Here is a 25852-nt window from a genome sequence, read left to right as displayed (position 1 = left end):
AAAGCTCTGATCATCACAACTTACATTACTCAACTATTCTTCTCTGATCTGGACTGAGGAAACCGCTGTGTGGCCGATCATTTCTACAGTAGAGATACCTAAGTGTTGCACATGTATTTAATTCATAACCGAAGTAGCTGCTGCCCCAGACCTGGAGGAGGAGAGTGGTAGGTTACCTGGAGGAGGATAGTGGCAGGTTACCTGGAGGAGGATAGTGGCAGGTTACCTGGAGGAGGATAGTGGCAGGTTACCTGGAGGAGGATAGTGGCAGGTTACCTGGAGGAGGATAGTGGCAGGTTACCTGGAGGAGGAGAGTGGCAGGTTACCTGGAGGAGGAGGGTGGCAGGTTACCTGGAGGAGGAGAGTAGCAGGTTACCTGGAGGAGGAGAGTGGCAGGTTACCTGGAGGAGGAGAGTGCCAAGTTACCTGGAGGAGGAGAGTGGGAGGTTACCTGAAGGAGGGTGGTGGCAGGTTGACAGGGTTGAGAAACGAGGGAGACTGCAGCTGGTTGAAGGTGAGCCACCTGGGGCGGCAGCGGACAGGTAAACATAAAGGGCATCTGGCGGCCACTGTCGGCTCCTTGGTAGTCCAGGTAGTCTGAGGAGAGAGACTCAACTCAGCATCGTAATGTAGTGTTAGGTTAGGTAAGGTTTGTCAGGAAACAGGACAAGCGTTACCTCACGCATGTCTTAGTCATATGATGACCAACAGCAGAAGCTTTTGGTCATCTGACCGAGGCCTTACACTGGCTTACCAATTCACCGCTTAAATATTATAGCTATGATTATAACCATTAGATATTGCTGCATTTTAGACTATTAATACTAATCACATATACATTATTTATACCTACTTTATTTTGTGTTTTAAGTCTCGTACTTTTCAGAAATACTGTTTATTTAAGTGTTGTCTCCAATTTTCTTTATTAGTAATGTTCGAGTAAATTTTTATTAAATGAATTTTTTTTTTGTAATTTATTTTGCATATAAAAATATGGTACAAAGTTCTGTTAAATAATTTATTTTGGATACAAAAATATGGTACGAAATGCTGTTAAATACACAACAACAAACAGTATTTTACGTTGATCAACAAATTCTGAGCTGGAGAAACATTTTTTTTTTCAGATATGCCATATTGTGCAGGAAAAAAAACAACCATTTCTACCCTGACATTTTCCTGGGAAATATGAACGTCCATCACACGAACATTTTAGACAATAATTCATTCATTAATTTTTCATTTTTTGAGACATAACAGAACAGGCATTAAGAAACGACTTTTAGTCTCTTCATTTGGTACTGAAATATCATCTTGCAACAGAGATTGTGAACTTCGGCGCTTAAGTAAACTAACTTCGTCTCAGAAATGTTTGTAATTACAAGTTAATTTTAAGGCTTCCCAAAATGTTCTGTATTACCAAGGCTTTCTATAAAGTATAGAGCATGCCAATAGCGTCATCTTTTCTGAATTATATTATGTAACTTTATAGAATTATTATTATTATTATTATTATTATTATTATTATTATTATTATTATTTGGAAACAAAGGCCTACGTCACTAACAGCAAATGGTACAAAGAGGCAACGTTTGTCAAACAATGGTCTTAGATGCACTACATAGCAGTAAACAGCCAATTCTTACTAAATATAAATCTCCCACAACAATTAGTGTCACATAGTGGAAGGAGGCAAGTGACAGCGCCACCTACCAGTGTTGGTGATCCTGGCGACGACTGGTGGTTGTTGTGTGCTGAACCAGAGGTGACACCAACCAGCGGGAGGCTTGGTGCTTCTGGTGACTCCCAGCAACCTCACACACGGCTTTCCTCCTGCACCAGGTAATATACACTTTAATGTGTGTGACTGTGTGTATGAGAGAGAGAGAGAGAGAGATGTAAACAAACCATACTACGGGCTGGGATAGAACCCGCGATCAGAGAGTCATAAAACACCAATCGTGTCATTACGATTTCGTGAGTCATGAGAGATGTAATTAGCATGTTTGAGTTTTTGGAGAATGAGATGTATATCTTGGCTCCACCCTTAACTGGCTGGCATGAATTTGTTTATTGTATGCATTAACCTGGAGATTCTGAAGAGAAGTTGCAGAGGCTGGTGAACGAGTGAACATAGGCAAGAGTGAGGTGATAAAGATAACAAAAAATTTAGTAATGAAAGATTGGATATCAGATTGGAGGGGGGGAGTATGAAGGAAGTGAAAGTATTAAGATATCTGAGAGTGGACTTGTCAGCAGATGGGTCTATGAAAGACGAGGTGAATCGTAGAACTGATGAGGGGAAAAAAGGTGAGTGGTGCACTGAGGAGTCTGTGGAGAAAAAGAACATTATCCATGGAAGCAAATAGGGGAATGTATGAGAGTATAGTTATTCCAGTGATCTTACATGAGTGTCAGGCATGGGTAGTGCAACAAGGCGAGCTCAATACGCGGTATAGATATAATGCAGAGAATCCATAGTTTGAAAATTAAGAGGAGGTGCGGGGTTACTAAAACTATTGTCCAGAGGACTGAGGATGGGTTGTTGAGGTGGTTCGGACATTTAGAGAGGATGGAACGAAATAGAATGACTTGGAGAGCGTGTAAATCTGTAGTGGAAGGAGGGTGCGGTAGGGGTTGGCCTAGGAGAGGTTGGAGGGAGTAAAGGAGGTTTTGTGTGTGAGAGGCTTGGACTTCCAGCAAGCATAAGTGAGCGTGTTAGATGGGAGTGAGTGGAGACAAATGGTTTTTATGATTTGACGTGCTGTTGGAGTGTGAGCAAGGTAACATTTATGAAGGTATTCAGAGAAACCTGCAGGCCAGACTTAAGTCCTGCACTCTGAAGGAGAGGTGTTAATGTTGTAGTTTTATTACTGTAGTGTAGCGGCGCCTCTGGCAAGACAGTGATGGAGTGAATGATGAAAATGTTTCTTCTTTTTCGGGTCACCCTGCCTTGGTGAGAAACTGCAGATGCATTATATATATATATATATATATATATATATATATATATATATATATATATATATATATATATATATATATATATATATATATATATATATATATGCAAAACAACCACTCTGAAAGAATAGAGAAATTCCAAGCGCTTTCGTGACTACTCACATTATCAAGGAACTATGAAAGTAAAGCATCCAAGGAAGCTATATAAGGGGTCTGGCCAGCACCTCACTATCAGATCCCACAACGGTTAAACACCTGACGCGCGCCGACCCAACTTGGATAGGTCCTTTGCACAACTCACCCACAAACTATTCTACCCAACAAAATTTAAAAATTATTATTTGTCCAGTGTATTATTAAATTCTTCCCAAATTCTATTAATTTTAAATGGATCTAATTTATATAAACCAAAGGAAATATTCATATTATTGTCAAAACTGCTTTTTATGAAACAAGATTCAATTATATTCCTGTCGACCATGGACTTGCTTGATACTACTTTCTCAACTTTTTGAAAATCAATTGGATGGTTAAAATCTCTTACATGAATAAATAGAGCATTGGAATCTTGTCCAGTTCTAATGCTATATTTATGTTGTTTTAATCTTAGTTCGAGATTTTTACCAGTTTGACCGTAATAAACTTCATCGCAAAATTTACAAGGAATCTTATAGACACATCCATCAGCATTTTGGGGGGAATTCTTTATCAAAAGTTTTTTTACTGTATCATGATTTTTGAATACAACTTTAATATTAAAGGTCTTAAGAAGAGAAGGCATATCAACCAAGTTTTCATGGTAAGGGAGAACCAACATATTTTTAGTTGAATAAGGCTGGTTGTCACTTTTTGGATTGTAAAAAGTATTTCTAGCAACTTTAAAAGATTTATCAATTACATTTCTTGGGTATTTTAAATCATTACCTATTTCATAAATTTTGGATATTTCCTCATCTATGAACTCAGGACTACAAATTCGTAAAGCTCTCAAAAACATTGATGAGAAAACAGACAGTTTGACTCTATCTTGATGCGAGGAATAATAGTGGACATAGGAACAGTTATTTGTAGGTTTTCTGTAAATTTTAAATTTGAATTCATTATTACCCTTAATAATTAAAACATCTAGAAAAGGCAATGAGTTATTTTCTTCAAACTCAACAGTAAAGTTTATAGAATGGGCTAAGCTATTTAATTTTCCAAGGAAATTGTGTATATCTACATTTTTGGGCATAAGACACAAAATATCATCAACATATCTGAACCATTTAGCTCTATTAGGGAGGATTGTATTAAGCAACCTTGTTTCAAAAAATTCCATGTATAGGTTACTAAGAACAGGTGAAAGAGGATTTCCCATTGCCATACCAAACTTCTGAGTGTAAAACTTATCATTAAATACAAATTTTGCATCAACAATGCAAAGTTTAATAAGTTTAATGATAGTAGGAACTGGCAATGGTAAATCATAGTTAACGAGTTCTTCAGATAAGAAACTTAATAAATCATCAACAGGAACTTTCGTAAACAAGGAAGTAACATCAAAACTAACCATGTTAAAATCATTTAAGTCTCATCAATGTTTTTGAGAGCTTTACGAATTTGTAGTCCTGAGTTCATTGATGAGGAAATATCCAAAATTTATGAAATAGGTAATGATTTAAAATACCCAAGAAATGTAATTGATAAATCTTTTAAAGTTGCTAGAAATACTTTTTACAATCCAAAAAGGTACAACCAGCCTTATTCAACTAAAAATATGTTGGTTCTCCCTTACCATGAAAACTTGGTTGATATGCCTTCTCTTCTTAAGACCTTTAATATTAAAGTTGTATTCAAAAATCTTGATACAGTAAAAAAACTTTTGATAAAGAATTCCCCCCAAAATGCTGATGGATGTGTCTATAAGATTCCTTGTAAATTTTGCGATGAAGTTTATTACGGTCAAACTGATAAAAATCTCGAACTAAGATTAAAACAACATAAATACAGCATTAGAACTGGACAAGATTCCAATGATCTATTTATTCATGTAAGAGATTTTAACCATCCAATTGATTTTCAAAAAGTTGAGAAAGTAGTATCAAGTCCATGGTCGACAGGAATATAATTGAATCTTGTTTCATAAAAAGCAGTTTTGACAATAATATGAATATTTCCTTTGGTTTATATAAATTAGATCCATTTATAAATAATAGAATTTGGGAAGAATTTAATAATACACAGGACAAATAATAATTTTTAAATTTTCTTGGGTAGAATAGTTTGTGGGTGAGTTGTGCAAAGGACCTATCCAAGTTGGGTCGGCGCGCGTCAGGTGTTTAACCGTTGTGGGATCTGATAGTGAGGTGCTGGCCAGACCCCTTATATAGCTTCCTTGGATACTTTACTTTCATAGTTCCTTGATAATGTGAGTAGTCACGAAAGCGCTTGGAATTTCTCTATTCTTTCAGAGTGGTTGTTTTGCATATTCTGAAATCACCTGTTTACTGTGATCTTATTGCATATATATATATATATATATATATATATATATATATATATATATATATATATATATATATATATAAACTTACCTGGTAACGGGTCGTAAATGGCTGAGTAGAGCAAAATATCTGTGTTGTTTAATGTCACCTTCTGCCAGTGTATGTTCACCCACTGAATGCTGAAGAGGAGAGACAAAACACCAGTATTAGCCACCATGAAGGAACAACAATGCGCAATTGGTTATAGTTTTGGCTGTAGTGTTGGTGAGAATTTTCCACCACAATTTGAGCTTTTCTGTGGTTTTCCATTCAATTCTCATTTTTTAAATTTATTTTATCATCTGCATATTAATCACAGTAAATAGAAATATGGATCGTTTGTGTTATCAGTAGACGTTTATGAAGTTTCCTATTCAATCTTATTAGAATGATAGTGGAAGTGTCAGCTGTCGGTTGTAGTGATATTTTTAATCCCAATGTTCATATTTCTTACCTAAAGCACTAATTAGTATAAGCTCTAGATGCTCCTCGATGATGTACTGGGAATAAGGGACCTGTTAGCTCAAGTATCAGAGATATAATACTGGAGTTTACTTTCCATGCTTACCTGTTTTAGTTAAGACTTTGATGGAGAACCTGCAAAGTGGCTCCCAACTAATTAAGATTACGTTGTAAATCTAACCTTAATTAGATTGTAAATCTAATCTGGATGAGATTGTAAATCTAATCTGGATGAGATTGTAAATCTAATCTGGATGAGATTGTAAATCTAATCTGGGTTAGATTGTAAATCTAATCTGGGTTAGATTGTAAATCTAATCTGGATTAGATTCTAAATCTAATCTGGATTAGATTGTAAATCTAAGCTGGATTAGATTCTAAATCTAAGCTGGATTAGATTCTAAATCTAATCTGGATTAGATTCTAAATCTAATCTGGATTAGATTCTAAATCTAATCTGGATTAGATTCTAAATCTAATCTGGATTAGATTCTAAATCTAATCTGGATTAGATTCTAAATCTAATCTGGATGAGATTGTAAATCTAACCTGGATGAGATTGTAAATCTAATCTGGATTAGATTGTAAATCTAATCTGGATTAGATTCTAAATCTAATCTGGATTAGATTGTAAATCTAATCTGGATTAGATTGTAAATCTAAGCTGGATGAGATTGTAAATCTAAGCTGGATGAGATTGTAAATCTAAGCTGGATGAGATTCTAAATCTAATATGGATTAGATTGTAAATCTAATCTGGATTAATAACAAAAAAAAATCACAATACCATGACTTACAACGACGTTTCGGTCCGACTTAGACCATTTACAAAGTCACACTAACGAAAAGGAACGAACGAACGAACGAATAAGTGCAGGTTAAATCCCAATGGGATGAGCGGGGAAGACGGGACAGACGAAGAATAGCGCTGGAGAGGAGTGTTCTTAGTCGTAGAAATAGAGCCAGAGCTTGACGCAGCAGAATGTTTGTATTTATGTGGATGTAGTCAAGATTAACGCCAAGGACAGTCACAGATTGTGTGATGGGGATGTAAGTGCGGGTGTTCTAAATGTTGGACAGGTAAATAACCATGCCACATATAAACTGGTATAAACCTTGGTAATAAATACCGACAAGTTGGTTTAGAAAGACACGTAAGCAAACACTATAACATATTTATTAGAAAACGTTTCGGTCCTGGGACCTTGATCACTTCTAACATACAGAGGTAGGAAGACATTATATATAGGTGGAGAGTGAGGTGTGACGCACGTGACCTGAGGAATGTCTTATGTTCTTATGACATTCCTCAGGTCACGTGCGTCACACCTCACTCTCCACCTATATATAATGTCTTCCTACCTCTGTATGTTAGAAGTGATCAAGGTCCCAGGACCGAAACGTTTTCTAATAATATGTTATAGTGTTTGCTTACGTGTCTTTCTAAACCACATATAAACTAAATAATGCAGATCTTAATACTACTGATTGCGAAAAGGATTTAGGAGTTCTGGTTAGCAGTAATTTAAAACCAAGACAATAGTGTTCGCAATAAAGCTAACAGAATTCTTGGCTTCATATCTAGAAGTATAAATAATGGAAGTCCTCAGGTTGTTCTTCAACTCTATATATCCTTGTTAGGCCTCATTTAGACTATGCTGCTCAGTTCTGGTCACCGTATTACAGAATGGATATAAATGCTCTGGAAAACGTACAGAGGAGGATGACAAAGATGATCCCATGTATCAGAAATCTTCCCTATGAGGATAGACTAAGGGCCCTGAATCTGCACTCTCTCGAAAGGCGTAGAATTAGGGGGGATATGATCGAGGTGTATAAATGGAAAACAGGAATAAATAAAGGGGATGTAAATAGCGTGCTGAAAATTTCCAGCCAAGACAGGACTCACAGCAATGGTTTCAAGTTGGAAAAATTCAGAGCCAGGAAGGATATAGGAAAGCACTGGTTCGGTAATAGAGTTGTGGATGAGTGGAACAAACTCCCGAGTACAGGGAGTAGCTTTGGGTAGAGGTCGTTTTTGATAAGGACCTGCCTCGCATGGGCCAGTAGGCCTTCTTCAGTGTTCCTCCATTCTTATGTTCTTACGTACAGTTATTCAGGCTAAAACGTTGCGTAGTTTTAAAAATAGGTTAGATAAATACATGAGTGGGTGTGGGTGGGTGTGAGTTGGACCTGACTGGCTTGTGCTGCTGGGTCTGGTGCCGTGCTCCTTCCTTGAGTGGAGGTGACCAGACTGGGTGGGTCATTGGGCTAATCTGGGGGGAGGGTCATTGGACTAATCCGGGGGGACGACATGGACCTGCTCCGCATGGGTCAGTAGGCCTGTTGCAGTGTTCCTTCTTTCTTATGTTCTTATGTTCTTAAGGCGATCGTGGAACAGATTTGAGAACGGGAATACAAGGCTCTCCTGTTGGTAAGACTCCGGTGGGGTGAGCGGGGAGGACGGGACATGCGAAGATCAGCGCTAGAGAGGAGTATAGAAATTAAGCCAGGGCTTAACCCAGCAGCTAAGGTGAACTTGATTCAGAGGGACGAACAGCTCAAGGTACTTGTCAGAGAATCCAAAGGTTGTTTGTAAATAGGGTTAGGAGCAGGATTATACAGGGAGTAGAAAATGTTGTGTTGGTTTTTGGGCCTGCGAATGTCTCGTCAAGGAGGTCCAGTAGTCATGTCGTGTCTCAAGTTTGTATATCTGTCTGTCACTGAGCGTCTTCCAGTATAGATTCAGCGCAGTGATGTCTAATTGGGCATGGAGAGACTCACTTGTGGCGAAGTCTTCCCATCTGACATCAAGCACCCAGCGCAGCACCTTGTTCTGGACAAGTTGCACTTTAAGTAAGTTTGTTTTAGCTGCAAGAGAGAGGGCTAGAGTAAAGTAAGTTATTAGAGGGCGTGTTAGGAATTTGTAGAGGTGTAGTTTTGGTGCGTTGGGATGCATGCAATTGCTAGGAAGGCCCACAAGGACCTTACTAGCTATTGCATGCTTTGAGTGAATGTGTCCGTGTAAGCGAAGAAGGTAGTCAAGATTAATGCCAAGGACAGTGACAGATTGTGTGATGGGGATGTAAGTGGGGGTGTCAGTTGTTCTGAGCTCGACAGGTAATGGAGAATCACTTTTCCTATAGTTAAAACATGTAATGCTGGATTTAGCTGCATTTGATTTGATCCTCCATTTTTATTCCCAGAAGGCTATCCTGTCGACCTCATTTTGTGTTTTGTGTGTGAGTGTATATTGGCGTGACTGATAAGTTGTGTAATGTCGTCTGCATAGGCTAGTGTGATGGAGTTGTGGTATACAGGTATTGGAATGTCGTTAGTGTATAAAATGTAGAGGGTAGGGGAGAGGACAGATCTCTGGGGTACTCCAGCATTTAGTGTGAAGTAGTCACAGTAACAGCCTTGGAATTTGATCATGGTGGGGCCTGTCTAGGAAGTTGCAGAGGAGTTTACGAGTAGTGAGAGGCAGGTTAAAGTTAGTGAAGAGTTAGTGTTTGAGCCCTTCGTGCCAGTGTCAAAAGCTTTTCCAACGTCTTTTGCAACCAGGGCTGTCCTGTTTCTTTGTTTGTATTTATGTGGATGTAGCTGAGAATGAAGTTAATGGCATCCTGTGTGGATCTGCGAGTTCTGAAGCCAAACTGGCCATCAGAAAGTAGAGAGTTGTGTTCCAGGTATCTGCGAAGGCGATGGTTGATGAGTTTTTCAAAGAGTTTCCTTAAAGTTTCGAGGAGGCCGTTAGGGCGATAGTTTCTAGGGTCAGAGTGATCTTTTTTGGGTTTAGGAAGGAGGATAGCAGTAGCAGCTTTGAAGAGGGAAGGGAAGTATTCAGAAGCAAGGGAGGCATTGAGAAATTTTTGTGTAGGCAGTAATGATAGAGTCAGGAAGGTGTTTTAGGATAATATGGTTTAGGTCAGAGGCACCAGGAGCCTTGGGAGGAAGGTATCTTAGGAGAGTTTTAATGATATCTGTGTTGGTGAAAAGAGTGTCAAGTTCTTGGGAAGAGGTTAGAGAGACCAGATGGATGTGGCTGTCTGGTGCTATTTCGTGTGTGTAGTGTTCCAGTGTTCTATGTTCTGAATGTGTTGAACAGCGTTAGGGTGGGGCGAGTGATAGTGGAAGATGTTTTCCCAGATGTGTTTGAAGATGTTAGTAGCAGCCTGTGGGTCTGAAATGTGTGTGTAGTTGTGGGTGATATGTTTGTATTTGTCGGTGGTAGTGGTGCCTCTGATTTTTTTGATAAAGTTCCAGAAGGCTTTGATATTTTTAATACACTGTTTGTCTGCTTATAGTATGAGCTGTGACCAATGATTGTTGTGGTCTTGGTTTAGATTGTGTAGAATGCTGTTTCTGAGGTAAGTGAGATCTAATCGGACTTGATTAAATCTGTGTGTTGTAGAGGAAGCGGTTGTGGTAACAGATAATTAGTCTTCTTGTTCTGATTGAGGGTTTGAAGGAATAACGAATGGCGTGAGTTTTCTATGGTATTGCGGTGTTGGCTGCTTGTGTAATGGTGTCCTGGATGAGAGCAAGTTGAGTGTCAATGTCAGAGATGGGTTTGTTGTTGTAGTCATATGTGAGATTAGTATTATCTATGTGTTGTCTGAAGGCATCCCAGTCAGCGTTTTTGTAGGAGAAGGAAAGTGTGGCTGGGATGAGGATAGGGTTGGAGGAGATGTGTAAGATGACTGGGATGTGATCAGAGCCTGTAATAGGGCCAGGTGAGATGTAATGTTGAAAGAGAGAGCTGGCTCGGTTTGCCATAATGATGTCGGGTTTGCCTTGGCCAGTGTGATTGTAGAAGGTGTTGAAGTCTGGACCGAGGTGAATTAGGTGTTTGTGGTTTGTGAAGTTTAGTAATTGGTGACCAAGTTGGTTGTTACTGGTGTGGTGAAAGGCGCTGTGTTTGGCATTCATGTCAGCTAGTAGGAATGTTGGTGGGTTGGTGTAGTTGAATACTAAGGAAAGGTCATGTATGTTGAGAATAGTGTTTGGATGAGCATAGGTAGTGGAAAAGATAAAGGGGCCAAGGTGGGTGTGTATTCTGACTGCAAGACAGTGTTGGTGAATAAAAGAAATTGGGAGAAATTCGTGTTTTATGTTGGATTTGACAAGGATGGCAACCCAATGGTGGGGATCATAGGGGAACTGTAATGCAGTATAACCATAATAACAGATACGTTGAGGGGCTTTGAGGCAGGTACTGTTTAGTAAAACAATATCTGGCCTCTGCTTCAAGGAGCTCGGCCAGTAGGTGTCTAATTGTAAAGTAAGAATGTACGTTGAACTGAATCACCTTAAACATGAATTAATGATTCATCATAGCAAAGTTAATGTCCGGGGAGGAGTTTAGATTAAAGCCCGTGATAGTGGTGCCATCAGTGGATTTGTGTTTGTAGGTGTTACGGACCCGTTTCCTGGAGGGGGAGGAAGAGATGGATCTGTTTTTATGTTCTTTGGTCTGTATATCAAAAGTTGGGGCAGGTTTAGGGTTGAGTGGATTTCATCTGGAGGAGGTGGAGTTGGACCTGAATGAAGTCTTGAATGTGGTGGAGGAACTTAAATTTATATTCCCTCTTCTCCTTCCTTCAACATTATTGTTATCCCTTCCTTAGCTCTAACTCTCTCAGATACTCCTGACTTAATCCCATTTATTTCTCCCCACTGAACCTCCCCTACCCCTTTCAGCTTTGTTTCGCTTAGGGCCAGGACATCCAACTTCTTTTTCATTCATAACGTCAGCACTCATCTCTTATCATCCGCAGTACATCCACGCACATTCAAGCATCCCAGTTATATAAAGTTTTTCTTCTTCTTTTTTTAGTAATAGTAGGGAGTAATGCGGCTGAGCGCCGTATCAAAGGGTGCCGCCTTTTCACACCTATGTGCTAATGACCTTGACCCTATGATAATGACCCTTCCGGGCACGTGCCGGCTTTTCACACCTATGTGCTAATGACCTTTTTCACACCTATGTGCTAATGACCTTGACCCCGCCCACGACCCCCGCCCACGACCCCCCGCCCACGACCCTCCACCCGCGCCCCCCCGCGCCCCCCGCGCCCCCCGCGCCCTCCACCCGCGCCCCCCACCCGCGCCCCCCGACCGTCGCGCCGACCCACCACCCTCGCCGCGCCCTCGCGCCCCGCCTGCGCCCCTCGAGCCCCGCCCGCGCCTTCTGCTGCGCCTTCTGCAGCGTCGTCCGGATCGCTCCCGCGCCCCGATTTTTTTTTCCGATTTTTTCGATTTTTTTTTGAATTTCTTGTGCTCTCCTCGGGTCAAATTTTTGAGGTTTCCCCCTCCCACTTTCACCCCCATCCCAATTTCATTTTCTTATGAACTCCTCGGATCAAGTTTTCTCGATAATACAAAGACTCCATTTCCTCGGATCAAGTTTTGGATTCCCCCCTATGGGGTTTCGAAATTCTTATGATCTCCTTGGATCAAGTTTTCTCGATAATACAAAGACTCCAATTCCTCGGATCAAGTTTTTCTCGAAATCAAAGTCTCCATCTCCTCGGATCAAGTTTTTGGATTCCCCCCTCTCTGGGTAAGCATTCAAATGAACTCCTCCTATGGGTCATGGTGCTCTCTCTTACTACAGGTCAAAACAAGTGTGACGTCAGTATTCCTCTCATTAAGTTAAATGAAGTAAAAAGGGTGTTTACTCGACGGTCAGTGACGTCACACACACACACACATACAAGCTGAATCTTGTCGACTTCCCCCTATGTCAGTGACGTCATGCGATGACCCCACACACATAGGATGAATCTTGTCGACTTCCCCCCCCCCTACACATTTCATATACAACATAGGGAAAACATTTTCACTCTTAACCCAGGATAATCCAAATAATTTCACATTTTTTTCGTTAATACCCACAACAATCCACAATTTCTTCACAACACAAGTCTAGACATTTTTCTCGTTTTAACTATTTCATCTCAGGTCACTCCCCACGAAGTAACCTACCTCCTCCCCACCCTCCAGAACCCTCACACTCCCTCCAACACCTCACAATTTTCACTCATAACCCCCCCCCCCAATTTTTTTTTCTCGTTTTAACTATTTCATCAGAAAGTCACCACAACACTTATAACCACTTTTCGATAAATTCACTAGTCACAATTTTTACATATTACGAAGTTAATACGCACACACACCTCGCTTTGAACACCTTCAAAACACTCTCATAAATCATTTGAATACTCACAAAAATACCTTTGAACATTTCCAAACAACACCGAAACACTTCCAAGTCAACATTTTGAATACTCCCAAATAAGATTTGACAGCTCTAATTTATCTACACTTACACATTTCATTAAATTACAACTCATCCCCCCAAACTCCTCCCTCAGTCTCCAGACTTCACAACATTATCACAAAAACTAACTCAAACACTTTACTTTGAACATCACCAAAAAACACCATCAATTGCCTTTGAATACTCCAAAAACATCATTCGAACACCCCCAAAATCACCTCTGAATACTCTCAGAACACCTTCATAAGTACTCTTGCACATCATTTGAACACCTTCAAAAACACCTTTGAACATTTCCAAACAACACTGAAACACTTCCAAAACACCATTTGAGTACTCCCAAATACACCACTGAATACTACTAAAACACCCACACTCGTTTTATCTAATTTACACTCAAAACACCACCGTTTTAAAAATCAGAAAAACCATAAACTAAGATCAACACCCACATCCCACATCACCCACACCCACAACACCACAACACCCACACCCCACACCCACAACCCACCCACATCACCCACCCCACAATTTTTTTTTCTCGTTTTAACTAATTTCATCAGAAAAAGTCACAACAACAACCCCAACTTATAATCACATCTTTTTTTTGGTATCCCAAATCTGAATAGTTAAAACACCACTGAATACACTCAAAACAACAAAACCATAAACTAAGATCAACACCCACATCCCACAACACCCACAACCCACAACACCCACAACCCACATCACCAACATCCCACAATTTTTTTCTCGTTTAACTAATTTCATCAGAAAAAGTCACAAAAACAACCCACTTATATCATCTTTTTTTTGGTATCTCTAGTTCGACTACATTACCCACAACCCTCATCAATTACCAATTTATTCACAATTTTTTTCCCCTTCTTTTTACTGAATCTTAAATGTAATACACATTCCTCTTTACATTACTAAAATTCTAATAAAATCCTCTCCATACCCATGTCCTTGTATCCACATAAATTGATATTATACTCACATCAACTAATCTCACTACCCAACTATTGCGACATGTTTCAACACCCTCCATTCTTTTCCAATATATCATAACTTTTCAATTCTATAATTTCTTTTTAAAATATTCACACATTACCTTTATTTTCAGTAAAATCCCCCCATATTTCATTAAATTTCTAATACAACCCTCCCCATACCCCTCTCCATCTCACCCGCATTTCTTCACATCCACTCACCCATCTCCCAACACACCTCTTCTGAACACACACAAAAATCACATTTCACATCCACAAATGCATCTCATCACCCATCTCAAATCCACTAAAATCACTGTAACCAAGATATTCACAAAACTCTATGACCACCTAACACACACACACACACACACACACACACACACACACACACACACACACACACACACACACCTAGCCTAACCTAACCTAACCGAACCTATCCTAACCTAGCCTAACCTAACCTAACCTACCCGAACCTATCCTAACCCAACCTAACCTAACCTAACCTAACCGAACCTAACCTAACCTAACCTAACCTAACCTAACCTAACCTAACCTAACCTAACCTAACCTATCATAACCTAACCTAACCTATCCTAACCTAGCCTATCCTAACCTCACCTAACCTATCCAAACATAACCTAACCTATCCTATCCCAAACTAACCTAACCTAACTTCACCTATCCTAACCCTAACCTAACCTCAACCTACCTAACCTAACCTAACCTAACCTAACCTAACCTAACCTAACCTAACCTAACCTAACCTAACCTAACCTAACCTAACCTAACCTAACCTAACCTAACCTAACCTAACCTAACCTAACCTAACCTAACCTAACCTAACCTAACTTATCCTAACCTAACCTAGCCTAACCTAACCTAACCTAACCTAACCTAACCTAACCTAACCTAACCTAACCTAACCTAATGCCTTACCCCAAAGTATTGCGTCATGATTTTTGTACACCCCTTCCCCCCTCCAACGACGCCATGAAATGCGGTTCACATCCAAGGTAGAAAATCACATAGTCATCTCCTTACCGAACACCTGCGTCAACTCAGGTCAGACAGACGCCATGAAATGGTGTTCACACCCAAGGTAGAAAATCACATAATCATCTCTTTCCAGACCAACTGTAACCTAACCTGACCTAACCTAACCTAACCTAACCTAACCTAACCTAACCTAACCTAACCTAACCTAACCTAACCTAACCTATCCTAACCTAACCTAACCTAACCTAACCTAACCTAACTTATCCTAACCAAACCTAACCTAACCTAACCTAACCTAACCTAACCTAACCTAACCTAACCTAACCTAACCTAACCTAACCTAACTTATCCTAACCTAACCTAACCTAACCTAACTTATCCTAACCTAACCTAACCTAACTTATCCTAACCTAACCTAACCTAACCTAACCTAACTTATCCTAACCTAACCTAACCTAACCTAACCTAACCTAACTTATCCTAACCTAACCTAACCTAACCTAACTTATCCTAACCTAACCTAACCTAACTTATCCTAACCTAACCTAACCTAACCTATCCTAACCTAACCTAACCTAACCTAACCTAACCTAACCTAACCTAACTTATCCTAACCTAACCTAACCTAACCTAACCTAACCTAACTCATCCTAATCTAACCTAACCTAACCTAACTTATCCTAACCTAACCTATCCTAACCTATTCTAACCTAACCTAACCTAAAATAACCTAACCTAACTTATCCTAACCTAACCTAACCTAACTTATCCTACTCAAATCCACTAAAATCACTGTAACCAAGATATTCACAAAACTCTATGACCACCTATCACACACACACACACACACACACACACACACACACACACCTCACTTTACTTTGAACACCTTCAAAACACTCTCATACATCATTTGAGACCACCTTTTCTCAATATCTCTCATCCACAACCTTTATCATCTCACTACAGAACAACCCCAAGATTACTTCGAACACTCTCATAAATCATTTGAATACTCACATAAACACCTTTGAACATTTCCAAACAACACTGAAGCACTTCCAAAATATCATTTTGATTACTCCCAAATAAGATTTATCATCTCTAATTTATCTACACTTACACATTTCATTAACTGAAATTACAACACATCCACCAAACTCCTCCCTCATTCTCCAGACTTTACAACATTAGCACAAAAAAAACTAACTCATACACTTATGACATGAGACATTACCATATCTAACACACTGACTAACTTTGAACCAACTCTGAACACCACTGATCTTCTTCAAAAAAATACTCTGCACATCATTTGAACACCTTCAAAAAACACCATCAAACACCTCCGAATACTCCCAAAACACTACTGATTACTACCAAATCACCACTGAATACTACCAAATCACCGTCAAAATCACCAGAAACTAAGTTTAACATCACCATCTAACATCCTTTTTATAGAAATCCCCTCAAATCACTATAACCAAGAACTCCCTCCCCATTTGGCGCATAAAAAAAAAGCATGAACACAAACCTAATACGCAAACACTTAGTACATGATCACCATCAACTGAAAACATATCTTGTACACACACATAATCTAAGACAACCACCAACTACAATCACCCATGTTCACTTACCTCAAAAATCACTAATATCACAGAAAACACTCATTTTTATAAACATTTCACACACACACACAAAAAAAAAATCATATTTGACAATATCTAAGCGCACTCACCTCACTACCACCAACACACGATGTCACACCTCACAGGACCGACGAGCTCACCTCCAGTGACGTCACACTCCCATTGTGTTACTTGGTGGTTGGTAACATCACACCCAACCCACCTTGTTTCAACCTGTTGTACCCTACATTATCTAAGAACACTATATCCAAGACGATTACCAGATTTTATGACCCCACCACCAAGATCACAGAAAACACACATTTTTATAATTATTCACACAAAAATCACGATCACCAATTCCATATCATGTTTACCGTCATCTATCAACACTCATCACCAAGATCACCAAAAATCTAAGATCATGCATCTCAAAACTACTATGATCACTGAAAACACTTATTTTTTAAACATTCGCACAAAAATAAGACATACACAAAAATACCACAACACTTCCACCAACATCTATAACATAACATGAGCACTATAACATATCACTATCACAAAAAAAATAATACACAGACACCCACATCTTATACATTTCAATCACAAATTTAAGACATGAGACATACACACCAAATCTAAGACATTCACCTCCAACTAAGACATACACATCTTAACTAAGACATACACCAAAAAAAAACCTATACTTGACATATTGCGATATGAATATTCATACCGCATTTATGTTGCATATCACATTTCCTCATCCACATCATCCCTAAAACATCCTTCCTTATTCATTCCGTATATCTCCTAGAGTTGTTTTAACCCCGACGGGCCCATCACGACGTAGGAGCCAGAGGAACCATCACCACTCCAACACCACCTACTACACTCTGGCTCCTACGTCGTGATGGGCCCGTCGGGGTTAAAACAACTCTAGGAGATATATGGAATGAATAAGGAAGGATGTTTTAGGGATGATGTGGATGAGGAAATGTGATATGCAACATAAATGCGGTATGAATATTCATATCGCAATATGTCAAGTATAGGTTTTTTTTTTTGGTGTATGTCTTAGTTAAGATGTGTATGTCTTAGTTGGAGGTGAATGTCTTAGATTTGGTGTGTATGTCTCATGTCTTAAATTTGTGATTGAAATGTATAAGATGTGGGTGTCTGTGTATTATTTTTTTTTTGTGATAGTGATATGTTATAGTGCTCATGTTATGTTATAGATGTTGGTGGAAGTGTTGTGGTATTTTTGTGTATGTCTTATTTTTGTGCGAATGTTTAAAAAATAAGTGTTTTCAGTGATCATAGTAGTTTTGAGATGCATGATCTTAGATTTTTGGTGATCTTGGTGATGAGTGTTGATAGATGACGGTAAACATGATATGGAATTGGTGATCGTGATTTTTGTGTGAATAATTATAAAAATGTGTGTTTTCTGTGATCTTGGTGGTGGGGTCATAAAATCTGGTAATCGTCTTGGATATAGTGTTCTTAGATAATGTAGGGTACAACAGGTTGAAACAAGGTGGGTTGGGTGTGATGTTACCAACCACCAAGTAACACAATGGGAGTGTGACGTCACTGGAGGTGAGCTCGTCGGTCCTGTGAGGTGTGACATCGTGTGTTGGTGGTAGTGAGGTGAGTGCGCTTAGATATTGTCAAATATGATTTTTTTTGTGTGTGTGTGTGTGAAATGTTTATAAAAATGAGTGTTTTCTGTGATATTAGTGATTTTTGAGGTAAGTGAACATGGGTGATTGTAGTTGGTGGTTGTCTTAGATTATGTGTGTGTACAAGATATGTTTTCAGTTGATGGTGATCATGTACTAAGTGTTTGCGTATTAGGTTTGTGTTCATGCTTTTTTTTTATGCGCCAAATGGGGAGGGAGTTCTTGGTTATAGTGATTTGAGGGGATTTCTATAAAAAGGATGTTAGATGGTGATGTTAAACTTAGTTTCTGGTGATTTTGACGGTGATTTGGTAGTATTCAGTGGTGATTTGGTAGTAATCAGTAGTGTTTTGGGAGTATTCGGAGGTGTTTGATGGTGTTTTTTGAAGGTGTTCAAATGATGTGCAGAGTATTTTTTTGAAGAAGATCAGTGGTGTTCAGAGTTGGTTCAAAGTTAGTCAGTGTGTTAGATATGGTAATGTCTCATGTCATAAGTGTATGAGTTAGTTTTTTTTGTGCTAATGTTGTAAAGTCTGGAGAATGAGGGAGGAGTTTGGTGGATGTGTTGTAATTTCAGTTAATGAAATGTGTAAGTGTAGATAAATTAGAGATGATAAATCTTATTTGGGAGTAATCAAAATGATATTTTGGAAGTGCTTCAGTGTTGTTTGGAAATGTTCAAAGGTGTTTATGTGAGTATTCAAATGATTTATGAGAGTGTTCGAAGTAATCTTGGGGTTGTTCTGTAGTGAGATGATAAAGGTTGTGGATGAGAGATATTGAGAAAAGGTGGTCTCAAATGATGTATGAGAGTGTTTTGAAGGTGTTCAAAGTAAAGTGAGGTGTGTGTGTGTGTGTGTGTGTGTGTGTGTGTGTGTGTGTGTGTGTGTGTGTGTGTGTGTGTGTGTGATAGGTGGTCATAGAGTTTTGTGAATATCTTGGTTACAGTGATTTTAGTGGATTTGAGTAGGATAAGTTAGGTTAGGTTAGGTTAGGATAAGTTAGGTTAGGTTATTTTAGGTTAGGTTAGGTTAGGATAAGTTAGGTTAGGTTAGGTTAGATTAGGATGAGTTAGGTTAGGTTAGCATAGGTTAGGTTAGGATAAGTTAGGTTAGGTTACTTTAGGTTAGGTTAGGTTAGGATAAGTTAGGTTAGGTTAGGATAAGTTAGGTTAGGTTATTTTAGGTTAGGTTAGGTTAGGTTAGGATAAGTTAGGTTAGGTTAGGTTAGGTTAGGATAAGTTAGGTTAGGTTAGGTTAGGTTAGGTTAAGATAGGTTAGGTTAGGTTAAGTTAGGTTAGGTTAGGGTGGTATAGGTTAGGTTAGGTTAGGATAGGTTAGGTTAGGTTATGTTAGGTTAGGTTAGGTTAGGTTAGGTTAGGTTAGGTTAGGTTAGGTTAGGTTAGGATAAGTTAGGTTAGGACAGGTTAGGATAGGTTAGGTTAGGTTAGGTTAGGTTTGGTTAGGTTAGGTTAGGTTAGGATAGGTTAGGTTAGGTTCGGTTAGGTTAGGTTAGGTTAGGTTAGGTTTGGTTAGGATAAGTTAGGTTAGGTTAGGTTATGTTAGGTTAGGTTAGGTTAGGTTAGGTTAGGTTAGGTTAGGTTAGGTTAGGTTAGGTTAGGTTAGGTTAGGTTAGGTTAGGTCAGGTTAGGTTACAGTTGGTCTGGAAAGAGATGATTATGTGATTTTCTACCTTGGGTGTGAACACCATTTCATGGCGTCTGTCTGACCTGAGTTGACGCAGGTGTTCGGTAAGGAGATGACTATGTGATTTTCTACCTTGGATGTGAACCGCATTTCATGGCGTCGTTGGAGGGGGGAAGGGGTGTACAAAAATCATGACGCAATACTTTGGGGTAAGGCATTAGGTTAGGTTAGGTTAGGTTAGGTTAGGTTAGGTTAGGTTAGGTTAGGTTAGGTTAGGTTAGGTTAGGTTAGGTTAGGTTAGGTTAGGTTAGGTTAGGTTAGGTTAGGTTAGGTTAGGTTAGGTTAGGTTAGGTTAGGTTAGGTTAGGTTAGGTTAGGATAGGTTAGGTTAGGTTAGGTTAGGCTAGGTTAGGTTAGGTTAGGTTAGGTTAGGTTAGGTTAGGTTAGGTTAGGTTAGGTTAGGTTAGGTTAGGTTAGGTTAGGTTAGGATAGGTTAGGTTAGGTTAGGTTAGGTTAGGTTAGGTTAGGTTAGGTTAGGTTAGGTTAGGTTAGGTTAGGTTAGGTTAGGTTAGGTTAGGATAGGTTTGGTTAGTGTAGGTTAGGTTAGGTTAGGTTAGGATAGGATAGGTTAGGTTAGGTTAGGTTAGGTTAGGTTAGGTTAGGTTAGGTTAGGTTAGGTTAGGTTAGGTTAGGTTAGGTTAGGTGTGTGTGTGTGTGTGTGTGTGTGTGTGTGTGTGTGTGTGTTAGGTGGTCATAGAGTTTTGTGAATATCTTGGTTACAGTGATTTTAGTGGATTTGAGATGGGTGATGAGATGCATTTGTGGATGTGAAATGTGATTTTTGTGTGTGTTCAGAAGAGGTGTGTTGGGAGATGGGTGAGTGGATGTGAAGAAATGCGGGTGAGATGGAGAGGGGTATGGGGAGGGTTGTATTAGAAATTTAATGAAATATGGGGGGATTTTACTGAAAATAAAGGTAATGTGTGAATATTTTAAAAAGAAATTATAGAATTGAAAAGTTATGATATATTGGAAAAGAATGGAGGGTGTTGAAACATGTCGCAATAGTTGGGTAGTGAGATTAGTTGATGTGAGTATAATATCAATTTATGTGGATACAAGGACATGGGTATGGAGAGGATTTTATTAGAATTTTAGTAATGTAAAGAGGAATGTGTATTACATTTAAGATTCAGTAAAAAGAAGGGGAAAAAAATTGTGAATAAATTGGTAATTGATGAGGGTTGTGGGTAATGTAGTCGAACTAGAGATACCAAAAAAAAAGATGATATAAGTGGGTTGTTTTTGTGACTTTTTCTGATGAAATTAGTTAAACGAGAAAAAATTGTGGGATGTTGGTGATGTGGGTTGTGGGTGATGTGGGATGTGGGTGTTGTGGGTTGTGGGGTGTTGTGGGATGTGGGTGTTGATCTTAGTTTATGGTGATTTTGGTGGTGTTTTGAGTGTATTCAGTGGTGTTTTAGTAGTATTCAGTGGTGTATTTGGGAGTACTCAAATGGTGTTTTGAGGTTATTCAAAGGTGTGATTATAAGTTGTGGGTTGTTGTTGTTGTGACTTTCTGATGAAATTAGTTAAAACGAGAAAAAAAAATGTTGCATGTGGGTGATGTGGGTGGGTTGTGTGTGTTGTGGGGCGTGGGTGATGTGGGTTGCGTGTGTTGTGGGGTGTGGGTGATGTGGGTTGTGGGTGTTGTGGGATGTGGGTGTATTGTTGTCGAACTAGAGATACCAAAAAAAGATGTTATAAGTGGGTTGTTGTGGGTTGTTGTTGTTTTCTGATGAAATTAGTTGAAACGAGAAAAAAAAAATGTGATTGTGGAGTGTGTGTGTTGTGGGGTGTGGGTGATGTGGGTTGTGTGTGTTGTGGGGTGTGGGTGATGTGGGTTGTGGGTGTTGTGGGATGTGGGTGTTGTGGGTGTTGTTGTCGAACTAGAGATACCGAAAAGACGTTATAAGTGGGTTGTTGATGTGACTTTTTCTGATGAAATTAGTTAAAACGAGAAAAAATTGTGGGTGTTGTGGGTTGTGGGTGTTGTGGGATGTGGGTGTTGATCTTAGTTTATGGTGATTTTGGTGGTGTTTTAGTAGTATTCAGTGGTGTATTTGGGAGTACTCAAATGGTGTTTTGGAAGTGTTTCAGTGTTGTTTGGAAATGTTCAAAGGTGTTTTTGAAGGTGTTCAAATGATGTGCAAGAGTACTTATGAAGGTGTTCTGAGAGTATTCAGAGGTGATTTTGGGGGTGTTCGAATGATGTTTTTGGAGTATTCAAAGGCAATTGATGGTGTTTTTTGGTGATGTTCAAAGTAAAGTGTTTGAGTTAGTTTTTGTGATAATGTTGTGAAGTCTGGAGACTGAGGGAGGAGTTTGGGGGGATGAGTTGTAATTTAATGAAATGTGTAAGTGTAGATAAATTAGAGCTGTCAAATCTTATTTGGGAGTATTCAAAATGTTGTCTTGGAAGTGTTTCAGTGTTGTTTGGAAATGTTCAAAGGTATTTTTGTGAGTATTCAAATGATTTATGAGAGTGTTTTGAAGGTGTTCAAAGCGAGGTGTGTGTGCGTATTAACTTCGTAATATGTAAAAATTGTGACTAGTGAATTTATCGAAAAGTGGTTATAAGTGTTGTGGTGACTTTCTGATGAAATAGTTAAAACGAGAAAAATTGGGGGGGGGGTTATGAGTGAAAATTGTGAGGTGTTGGTGGGAGTGTGAGGGTTCGGGAGGGTGGGGAGGAGGTAGGTTACTTCGTGGGGAGTGACCTGAGATGAAATAGTTAAAACGAGAAAAATGTCTAGACTTGTGTTGTAAAGAAATTGTGGATTGATGTGGGTATTAACGAAAAAATGTGAAATTAATTGGGTTATCCTGGGTTAAGAGTGAAAATGTTTTCCCTATGTTGTATATGAAATGTGTGTAGGGGTAAGTCGACAAGATTCAGCCTGTGTGTGTGGGGTCATCGCGTGACGTCACTGACATAGGGGGAAGTCGACAAGATTGAGCCTGTATGTGTGGGGTCATCGCATGACGTCACTGACATAGGGGGAAGTCGACAAGATTCAGCTTGTATGTGTGTGTGTGTGTGACGTCACTGACCGTCGAGTAAACCCACATTAATGAGAGGAATACTGACGTCACACTTGTTTAGACCTGTAGTAAGAGAGAGCACCATGCCCCCAAAGGAGGAGTTCATTTGAATACTTACCCTGAGAGGGGGGAATCCAAAAACTTGATCCGAGGAGATGGAGTCTTTGATTTCGAGAAAAACTTGATCCGAGGAATTGGAGTCTTTGTATTATCCAGAAAACTTGATCCGAGGAGTTCATAAGAAAATGAAATTGGGATGGGGGTGAAAGTGGGAGGGGGGAACCTCAAAAATTTGACCCGAGGAGAGCACAAGAAATTCAAAAAAAATTCGAAAAAATCGGAAAAAAATTCGGGGCGCGGGAGCGATCCGGACGACGCTGCAGAAGGCGCAGCAGAAGGCGCGGGTGGGGCTTGAGGGGCGCGGGCGGGCCGCGAGGGCGCGGCGAGGGTGGTGGGTCGGCGTGACAGGCAGGGGGCGTGGGGGGCGCGGGGGGCGCGGGTGGGGGCGCGGGGGGCGCGGGTGGGGGGTCGTGGGCGGGGTCGTGGGCGGGGCTCGTGGGCGGGGTCAAGGTCATTAGCACATAGGTGTGAAAAAGGTCATTAGCACATAGGTGTGAAAAGGCGGCACGTGCCCGGAAGGGTCATTATCATAGGGTCAAGGTCATTAGCACATAGGTGTGAAAAGGCGGCACCCTTTGATAAGGCGCTCAGCCGCATTACTCCCTACTAGTAATGTCTTCAGGAGAAGGGGTTACTAGCCCATTGCTCCCGGCATTTTAGTCGCCTCATACGACACGCATGGCTTACGGAGGAAAGATTCTTTTCCACTTCCCCATGGACAATAGAGGAAACAAAGAAGAACAAGAGTTATTTAGAAAAAGAAGAAAAACCTAGATGTATGTATATATATATATATGCATGTGCGTGTCTGTGAAGTGTGACCAAAGTGTAAGTTGGAGTAGCAAGATATCCCTGTTATCTAGCGTGTTTATGAGACAGAAAAAGACACCAGCAATCCTACCATCATGCAAAACAGTTACAGGTTTCTGTTTCACAGTCATCTGGCAGGACGGTAGTACTTCCCTGGGTGGTTGCTGTCTACCATCATCTGGCAGGACGGTAGTACTTCCCTGGGTGGTAGCTGTCTACCATCATCTGGGAGGACGGTAGTACTTCCCTGGGTGGTTGCTGTCTACCATCATCTGGGAGGACGGTAGTACTTCCCTGGGTGGTTGCTGTCTACCATCATCTGGGAGGACGGTAGTACTTCCCTGGGTGGTTGCTGTCTACCATCATCTGGGAGGACGGTAGTACTTCCCTGGGTGGTTGCTGTCTACCATCATCTGGCAGGACGGTAGTACTTCCCTGGGTGGTTGCTGTCTACCATCATCTGGCAGGACGGTAGTACTTCCCTGGGTGGTTGCTGTCTACCAACACCTGGCAGGACGGTAGTACTTCCCTGGGTGGTTGCTGTCTACCAACACCTGGCAGGACGGTAGTACTTCCCTGGGTGGTTGCTGTCTACCAACACCTGGCAGGACGGTAGTACTTCCCTGGGTGGTTGCTGTCTACCATCACCTGGCTGGACGGTAGTACTTCCCTGGGTGGTTGCTGTCTACCATCACCTGGCAGGACGGTAGTACTTCCCTGGGTGGTTGCTGTCTACCATCACCTGGCAGGACGGTAGTACTTCCCTGGGTGGTTGCTGTCTACCATCACCTGGCAGGACGGTAGTACTTCCCTGGGTGGTTGCTGTCTACCAACACCTGGCAGGACGGTAGTACTTCCCTGGGTGGTTGCTGTCTACCAACACCTGGCAGGACGGTAGTACTTCCCTGGGTGGTTGCTGTCTACCAACACCTGGCAGGACGGTAGTACTTCCCTGGGTGGTTGCTGTCTACCAACACCTGGCAGGACGGTAGTACTTCCCTGGGTGGTTGCTGTCTACCAACACCTGGCAGGACGGTAGTACTTCCCTGGGTGGTTGCTGTCTACCATCACCTGGCAGGACGGTAGTACTTCCCTGGGTGGTTGCTGTCTACCAACACCTGGCAGGACGGTAGTACTTCCCTGGGTGGTTGCTGTCTACCAACACCTGGCAGGACGGTAGTACTTCCCTGGGTGGTTGCTGTCTACCAACACCTGGCAGGACGGTAGTACTTCCCTGGGTGGTTGCTGTCTACCAACACCTGGCAGGACGGTAGTACTTCCCTGGGTGGTTGCTGTCTACCAACACCTGGCAGGACGGTAGTACTTCCCTGGGTGGTTGCTGTCTACCAACACCTGGCAGGACGGTAGTACTTCCCTGGGTGGTTGCTGTCTACCAACACCTGGCAGGACGGTAGTACTTCCCTGGGTGGTTGCTGTCTACCAACACCTGGCAGGACGGTAGTACTTCCCTGGGTAGTTGCTGTCTACCAACACCTGGCAGGACGGTAGTACTTCCCTCGGTGGTTGCTGTCTACCATCACCTGGCAGGACGGTAGTACTTCCCTGGGTGGTTGCTGTCTACCAACACCTGGCAGGACGGTAGTACTTCCCTGGGTGGTT

The 25852-nt window shown here is 40.7% G+C and overlaps 1 protein-coding gene across 1 annotated transcript in view; it reads right to left on the bottom strand.

Moving 5' to 3' along the window:
• LOC128695926 (uncharacterized) overlaps window positions 1–25852 on the bottom strand; it is a 92817-nt gene that overhangs the window by 46480 nt on the left and 20485 nt on the right. The window contains exons 3-5 of the mRNA XM_070093105.1: window positions 5541–5629; window positions 1714–1833; window positions 452–597 (exon numbers count right to left, since the gene is read on the bottom strand). Of these exons, the coding sequence (XP_069949206.1) occupies window positions 452–597; window positions 1714–1833; window positions 5541–5629 (355 nt within the window). The remainder of the gene's footprint in view (window positions 1–451; window positions 598–1713; window positions 1834–5540; window positions 5630–25852) is intronic.

The sequence above is a fragment of the Cherax quadricarinatus genome, chromosome 41 (genome assembly GCF_038502225.1).
Source record: "Cherax quadricarinatus isolate ZL_2023a chromosome 41, ASM3850222v1, whole genome shotgun sequence".
Taxonomy (NCBI): domain Eukaryota; kingdom Metazoa; phylum Arthropoda; class Malacostraca; order Decapoda; family Parastacidae; genus Cherax; species Cherax quadricarinatus.
Note: the sequence above shows the minus strand (reverse complement) of the source record. Positions and strands in the feature narration are given on the sequence as shown.